This window comes from Pinus tabuliformis, chromosome 9 (genome assembly GCF_031772625.1).
Source record: "Pinus tabuliformis cultivar Carrire ecotype Pingquan chromosome 9, CPIR1, whole genome shotgun sequence".
Lineage (NCBI taxonomy): Eukaryota > Viridiplantae > Streptophyta > Pinopsida > Pinales > Pinaceae > Pinus > Pinus tabuliformis.
The window spans coordinates 763689566-763698118 of NC_142307.1; the positions used below are offsets into that span (position 1 = coordinate 763689566).

The 8553-nt window shown below is 34.0% G+C and overlaps 1 protein-coding gene across 1 annotated transcript; it reads left to right on the forward strand.

The window, feature by feature from the left end:
• Window positions 1–3683: 3683 nt before the first annotated feature.
• Window positions 3684–6346, forward strand: LOC149150963 (glyceraldehyde-3-phosphate dehydrogenase, cytosolic-like). Its single transcript, XM_089443001.1, has 7 exons — window positions 3684–3793; window positions 3936–4035; window positions 4641–4787; window positions 4920–4987; window positions 5058–5157; window positions 5999–6141; window positions 6265–6346. Exons 1-7 carry the CDS (start codon window positions 3684–3686, stop codon window positions 6344–6346), a joined length of 750 nt encoding a protein of 249 aa, XP_089299127.1.
• The last annotated feature ends 2207 nt before the right edge of the window (window positions 6347–8553 follow it).

An 8553-nucleotide genomic window follows, 5' to 3' on the forward strand; every position in this document is an offset into this window, starting at 1 on the left:
ATTCTTTGGCAATGTCTACTTGTATAATGAATACATTATTCTTTGGCAAAGTCCTTTTAAATGAGCAATTTTTCTCTTCTTCCTTATTTATCTATCTAGGAGGAATTCTTCATTGAAATTTAGGTGTATTTGCACATCATTCTCCTGATGAATTTTGGATCATCTACCTAAAGATTGTTCTTCGTTTTGCATTTTTTGTTCTTCGATTTATTCCCAACAACATTTATGTTTTACGGACAAACTGAAACAGGAATATTTTATTAACTCGTTTGATAGATTTCTTCTTCCATATTTTGCCCACTCAAGATCTCTGCAGAAATTTCTGTGCCTTTGTTATTTTTCAGAATTATATGTTCAAGTATGACAATGTCCACGGACAGTGGAAACATCATGAAGTCAAGGTCAGAGACTCGAAAACTTTACTCTTTGGAGAAAAATCGTTTATAGCAAATGCATATTATAGCCGCTAATCTGTGTTTCTTTTGAACTTGATATTGATAAAGCATTTCTGCAAACACTTTAGAATACTCTTTGTGGACAAGTTTGATCGATTTACGGATCATTGACACATAATCAATCACTAAAAATACAGATCTTTGGCATATTTAAAATTTTGATTAGCTCTATTCTCTTGTCATTATAAAGTATATTCTAGGAATGAAACCCTGAAGCCAAAAATGTTATCAAGGCTTGATTTGCTCTCTTCAAATCCTGCGCGATCATTATATACGGTATCTTTCAAGAATATTTGAGTTCATTTGCATAATGAATACATTATTCTTTGGCAATGTCTTTTTAAATGAGCAATTTTTCTCTTCTTCCTTATTTATCTATCTAGGAGGAATTCTTCATTGAAATTTAGGCGTATTTGCACATCATCCTCCTGATGTATTTTGGATCGTCTACCTGTAGATTGTTCTTCGTTTTGCATTTTTGTTCTTCGATTTATTCCCAACATCATTTATGTTTATGGACAAACTGAAACAGGAAGATTATATTAACTCATTTGATATCTTTCTTCTACCATATTTTGCCCACTCAGGATCTTTGTAGTAATTTCTGTGCTTCTGTTATTTTTCATAATTATATGTTCAAGTATGACAGTGTCCACAGATAGTGGAAGCATCATGAAGTCAAGGTCAAAGACTCGAAAACTTTAGTCTTTGGAGAAAAATCTGTTGCTGTATTCTGTTTCATGTAAAACACTTGTTTATGGAGATCAATGAGAGTTTCGTAGGTCAGTTATTGCTTGAGCTTAGGCATGAACAGAGTGTGAGTGCTGAAATTGTCTATTTGTTCCCATTTGTCTAACTGTTCACATTTTGGTTTGAAAACTGTAGAAATCCTGAGGAAATACCATGGGGTGAGGTCGGCGCAGACTATGTGGTTGAATCCACAAGTGTCTTCACCGATAAAGAGAAAGCAGTTGCTCACTTGAAGATTTGAATATTACCATTCCACAATTCAATTATAATTTATTTTTTCCTTCAAATTTTATCTGACATGCTACTAATTAAAAATACAATGTACCTAAAAGTTGATAAATGATATTTGAGGTAACTAAGGAGTTGTCACATGTAATACCGCTCCATCCCTACATGAGCAAGGAGATTTGACAATAGCATGTCTCAAGTAAAAAAATTACCTCAACTGCTTCAAGATAGCCCTCAGAAACCTGAAATGCCTGAAATGTCTTCTCTTCATGGGAAGTTATGATCAGGATCTTACCTGAACAAAACATAGTATGACCAGGGTCTTACCTGAGCAATAAATAGTGAGACTACCACCTTACTGTGTCAAGTGACAAAATAAAACTTGTTACCATTGCTTTCACGCAGTCATGAAAGTGCACTGTTGTTCAAAACCTAGGGCTCACGATTTTCCTATCTTTACATCCAAATTATATCTTTGTAAAGCCCACTTTGTTAAGCCAGAAATGTTATCAAGGCTTGATTTGCTCTCTTCAAATCCCGCTCGATCATTATATACGGTATCTTTCAAGAATATTTGAGTTCGTTTGCATAATGAATACATTATTCTTTGGCAAAGTCCGCTTCTATAATATATACATTATTCTTTGGTAAAGTCCTTTTAAATGAGCATTTTTTCTCTTCTTCCTTATTTATCTATCTAGGAGGAATTCTTCATTGAAATTTAGGCGTATTTGCACATCATTCTCTTGATGAATTTTGGATCGTCTACTTGAAGATTGTTCTTTGTTTTGCATTTTTTGTTCTTTGATTTATTCCCAAGAGCATTTATGTTTTACAGACAAACTAAAACAGGAAGATTTTATTAACTCGTTTGATAGCTTTCTTCTACCATATTTTGCCCACTCAAGATCTCTGTTGTAATTTATGTGCCTCTGTTATTTTTTAGAATTATATGTTCAAGTATGATAGTGTCCATGGACAATGGAAGCATCATGAAGTCAAGGTCAAAGACTCGAAAACTTTACTCTTTGGAGAAAAATTTGTTGCTATATTCGGTTTCAGGGAAAACACTTGTTTATGGAGATCAATGAGATTTTCGTAGGTCAGTTACTGCTTGAGCTTAGGCATGAATAGAGTGTGAGTGTTGAAATTGTCTATTTGTTCCCATTTGTCTAACTATTCACATTTTGGTTTGAAAACTGTAGAAATCCTGAGGAAATACCATGGGGCAAGGTCGACGCAGAGTATGTGGTTGAATATACAGGTGTCTTCACCGATAAAGAGAAAGCAGTTGATCACTTGAAGGTTTGAATATTACCATTCCACAATTCAATTATAATTTATTTTTTCCTTCAAAGTTTATCCGACATGCTACTAATTAAAAGTACAATGTACCTAAAAGTTGATAAATGATATTTGAGGTAACTAAGGAGTTGTCACATGTAATACCGCTCCCTCCCTACATGAGCAAGGAGATTTGGCAAAAGCATGTCTCAAGTAAAAAAATTACTTCAGCTGCTTCAAGATAGCCCTGAGAAACCTGAAATGTCTGAAATGTCTTCTCTTCATGGGAAGTTATGATCAAGACCTTACCTAAACAAAACTTAGTATGACCAGGGTCTTACCTGAGCAACAAATAGTGAGACTACCACCTTACCATGTCAAGTGACAAAATACAGCTTGTTACCATTACTTTCACGCAGTCATGAAAGTGCACTGTTGTTCGAAACCTAGGGCTCACGATTTTCCTATCTTTACATCCAAATTATCTCTTTGTAAAGCCCACTTTGTTAAGCCAGAAATGTTATCAAGGCTTGATTTTCTCTCTTCAAATCCTGCTCGATCATTATATACGGTATCTTTCAAGAATATTTGAGTTCATTTGCATAATGAATACATTATTCTTTGGCAAAGTCCGCTTGTGTAATATATACATTATTCTTTGGTAAAGTCCTTTTAAATGAGAAATTTTTCTCTTCTTCCTTATTTATCTATCTAGGAGGAATTCTTCATTGAAATTTAGGCATATTTGCACATCATTCTCCTGATGAATTTTGGATCGTCTACCTGAAGATTGTTCTTCGTTTTGCATTTTTTGTTCTTCGATTTATTCCCAACAACATTTATGTTTTACGGAAAAACTGAAACAGGAAGATTTTATTAACTTGTTTGATAGCTTTCTTCTACCATATTTTGCCCACTCAAGATCTTTGCAGTGATTTTTGTGCCTCTGTTATTTTTCAAAATTATATGTTCAAGTATGACAGTGTCCACGGACAGTGGAAGCATCATGAAGTCAAGGTCAAAGACTCGAAAACTTTAGTATTTGGAGAAAAGTATGTTGTTGTATTCGGTTTCAAGTAAAGCACTTGTTTATGGAGATCAATGAGAGTTTCTTAGGTCAATTATTGCTTGAGCTTAGGTATGAACAGAGTGTAAGTGCTGACATTGTCTATTTGTTCCCATTTGTCTAACTATTCACATTTGGTTTGAAAACTATAGAAATCCTAAGGAAATACCATGGGGCGAGGTTGGCACAGAGTATGTGGTTGAATCCACAGGTGTCTTCACCGACAAAGAGAAAACAGTTGCTCACTTGAAGGTTTTCATATTACCATTCCACAATTCAATTATAATTGATTTTTTCCTTCAAAGTTTATCCAACATGCTACTAATTAAAAATACAATGTACCTAAAAGTTGATAAATGATATTTTAGGTAACTAAGGAGTTGTCACATGTAATACCGCTCCCTCCCTACATGTGACATCTCCTTAGTTACCTCAAATATCATTTATCAGTAATACGGCTCCCTCCCTACATGAGCAAGCAGATTTGGCAATAACATGTCCGCTTTAGCTCTTTCTCAATTTATAAAATTGACACTGTTGACTGATATCGACATAACCAACCCTATTCTAAGTTGAAACTTCTTTCAAATTGAGCAGTCACCTCATGAAAGGTTACCTTAAAATTTCTCCATAGTTGTGACTATTCGAAATTGACGAGGTGATTAAAAAATAACATGTTTGTTTTCAGTTTCTTTGGAGAACAATCTATTCTATGATTTTTTTTGTGGTGCATGAAAAAGTATTTGAAAGGCTATTAACATATCTAATTTTGTAAATTTCAAACGGTATAAATTGCAACAATGGAAATTACATTTTGAACTCCATATAATAATTTTTTTTTTGTTGATTTCTAATAGGCAGGTGCTAAAAAAGTTGTTATCTCAGCTCCAAGCAAGGATGCACCTATGTTTGTTGTTGGGGTTAATGAGCACCAATACAAATATGATTTGAACATTGTTTCAAATGCAAGCTATACTACTAACTGCTTGGCTCCCTTGGCTAAGGTTTGCAATGATATTTTTACTAAATTATCACAGTTTTCATTGTATAGGTGTCTTTATATGAGAAAAATTACATATTGCTAGGGAGGAACCATATGTTAAAAGAGAACAAAAACACTCTGTTTTCTCTGGCAGGTAATCAATGACAAGTTTGGCATTGTTGAAGGTCCATTCCATCACAGATACACTTACTATGAACTAGTATTATGCCCTTGAATTTTATTGATACAAGGCATTTGCAAGCTGCATTGACTTATGTTTCTGTATGTAAACAGCAACAAAGAAGATAGTCGATGGACCATCAAACAATGACTGGCAAGGTGACAAAGGAGCTGGTTTTAACATTATTCCTAGCAGTACAGGAGCAGCTAAGGTAGGAAGCAACAAATTATCAATGATGATTAAACATATTTAAAACCATCAGTAAATATTTTATTCTGGTGATTATCATTCACATTAAACACTTTATAAGGTTAGTTTTATTGATTTACTTCTCAAACAATTCTTTCGGTCATTCTTTTCATGTATAAAAATTACCTCAGTTGCTTCAATATAGCCCTGAGAAACCTGAAATGTCTGAAATGTCTTCTCTTCATGGTAAGCTATGATCAGGACCTTACCTGAACAAAAATTAGTATGACCAGGGTCTTACCTGAGCAACAAACAGTGAGACTACCACCTTACCGTGTCAAGTGACAAAATATAGCTTGTTACCATTACTTTCATGCAGTCATGAAAGTGCACTGTTGTTCGAAACCTAGGGCTCACGATTTTCCTATCTTTACATCCAAATTATCTCTTTGTAAAGCCCACTTTGTTAAACTTGTTTGTTTCTATTTTCCACTCGTGTTTGTTCATCCTTATGGTTACCCTTGACATTTAGGTGACTGTTAGGAGAGCAAATGGGAATTACCACTTCTTTATAATAGGCGCAACAACACAGTTGCTTGACATTGGATCCCATTTGAATTTAATATTTTTTATTTCTTACCCAATTTTCACATTTTATCATATTGTCACATGCTTAGGGTGATTAGGTTTTATTTGTTTATTGGATTTCTTTGGAGAAACATTAAATGTGTACTTGCAATTGGTTAATTCTCTGTAATATAGTTGGGTTCTGCATATTTTTCTTCTAATTTTGTTAATATAAATCCCCACCAGCATCGCCTTTTATGTTCTCATAGCTACTAATTGTGATTGTATTTTTGAAGGCTGTTGGAAAGGTTCTACCAACTCTTAATGGAAAGTTGATTGGAATGGCCTTCCAAGTACCCACACCAGATGTTTCAGTTGTCGATTTGACTGTTAGACTTGAGAAGTCTGCCACTTATGACGAGATCAAGGCGGCCATTAAGTAAGTAGTCTCAGTTACCCCCTAAGAAGAGGAAGGGATGAGGATATATACAATCTCTGTCAGGAATAAGTTTCGAGGTTGTGTATTTCATTTTAACTATATATGGTACATTTCATTTTATAGGGAGGAATTTGAGGGAAAATTGAAAGGAATTCTTGGTTACACAGAGGACGGTGTGGTAACCTTGTGCCATATAGAGACTTGACAACTAACAACCCAAAAACCTTCAAGAACTTGAAGAAGATATAATATATTGGGTAAGATTTATTGTTTCCAATTCCAGAAGAGAAAAATCCTTTCTCACTCATGTCACAATTTTCACTCATACTTCTCTAAAGTTAAGAATTGTACTTATCAGCGGTCCAATGCATTCACAGGCTTAGGGATCGTTTCACTACCTTTGTTGAACAGGGAATGATAATTTTGTATTGGGAGAAACATATAAAGAGAACTTCTCATTGAAGTCTTTTCAAGCTTTTGTCAGGATTATTGAATGTATTAGAACTAATTCAGAAGATGGAGGAACCAAAATACCTTTATGTAGCTAATTGCTTTTTACTATAAAGGAAATTTGAGTTTCATCAACATTGAGTTCATTAGAGTTGTTCTGATACTTAGCAATGGATGTGTGGCAGGTTATATTCATTTCTGATGATTGGTTTGGTTTATTATTTGACATTTCCTCCATGTTATATTTTTCCTTTCCCATTGAAATATTTAACAAATCCCCATATCTATATTCTTCTTTAGTTCTTGTTGAATAGGGTCATCGTGAGTTTCTTCTATCTTTATTTTTGCAGTTAACGTGGACAATTTTTTTTGACCTTCTGGCAGGTGTTGGACACAAACATCACTTCTAGTGGCATCTGGAATGCCATAAAGTTCTTGACAATTTTCACGTGTTCTCACACTAATAGGAAGTCCGGAAAGAGCATTTGTTTTAGTTGCTTGACCTTCATCATTATTATCATCAAAATCTACTGAATCACTATAAGTAACTCGAAGAAGATCTAGACACTAATAGGAAGTCCGGAAAGAGCATCTGTTTTAGTTGCTTGACCTTTATCATTATTCTCATCAAAATCTATCGAATCACCATAAGTAACTGGAAGAAGATCTAGAGCTGATATTTGAGACATTTCTGAAGCACTGAAGACAGAGAATGAATTTGGCATGCTTGCAACATTTAAATTTGACAAGTTTGGGGATTCTTTCCAATTGTTTGGATTAGAATGCTGACAACCATTTTCTAAGAATTTTCTGTCCCTGGGCATTTTCTTGTTTAGTCCATAATTTATGTTTTAATTTGCTAAATATACAATGAAATATAAAACAAATAAGTAAGACAAAGCCCCTTCAATCAATGTTCTAAAAAGGTGTGAGCATTGTGAGTCATCTGCCATGCTCCAGTGTTTATGTTATTGAAGAAACATAGAATGACTAAATGTTGAACCAATTGTTTTAGTTACTAGGATTTTCTATCAGTTGAAATTCCTGCAATTACAGTCTTTTGACACAGAGTCTTCCCTTCTGTATGGACCTGATCAAAGGCACTCTCCTTGGATGTGACATGCTTGAGATTAAAGTCTTGAATTGAGTCAACTTCTGCCTTGCTTAACATGACAAAGCTTTCCACCCCCAAAGCTATGATATTTTTGTCCCTTTTCTTCACCAAGTGTTTTCCTGTTGTGAACACAACCTCTACATGCAAATTGCTCTCTGTAGTTTGGTTAACAAAAAACAATTTTCTACTTAGACCAGGAATGTAAAAAAGTGTTTTTGAACATAAAATTTACCAATTAGATGTAGTGTTAAAGACCACCACAACAAATGTCAAAGCAATTTGTAGTGGTAATTAAATATCTCTTGCTTGCGTTAATAGAGAACGATTTTCATGGGCACATTTTTAAAGAACATATCATTAGCTTAGTGTTAATGCATTTAAAAGATCATATTACAATTCTGTGAAATTTCCTTTATGTTTTCTCCTTTTTTTTCTGTTTCAATTTCTAGTTTTTAAAGTTGAAATGAGCTCTAACCTACAATGCTATGTATTGATAAACACGATAAGACCTTTATCTCTGACAAAGCTTTTTCTAAATTAATAGATTGCTAACATTTGTTATCTATAATTTTCACAACAAAATCTGTGAGCATTCAAGTTGTCTGTAAATTTCAGATATCAACGAGAAGAAGCAAGAATTGAAGCTTTGGTAAATCTCAAGACTTCTAAATCTGAAGTTGCAACCAAAAATCTTAAGGTATAAGGAGTGTACCTATAAATATTGGTACACATTTAGGAATATTTTTATAATTCTGGTCGTTTACAACATTTAGAAAAAGTGAATAGACATGTTGATATTTAGGTCATTGACCTAATGCACGCACTATATGGATAATGGATTTCCGCAC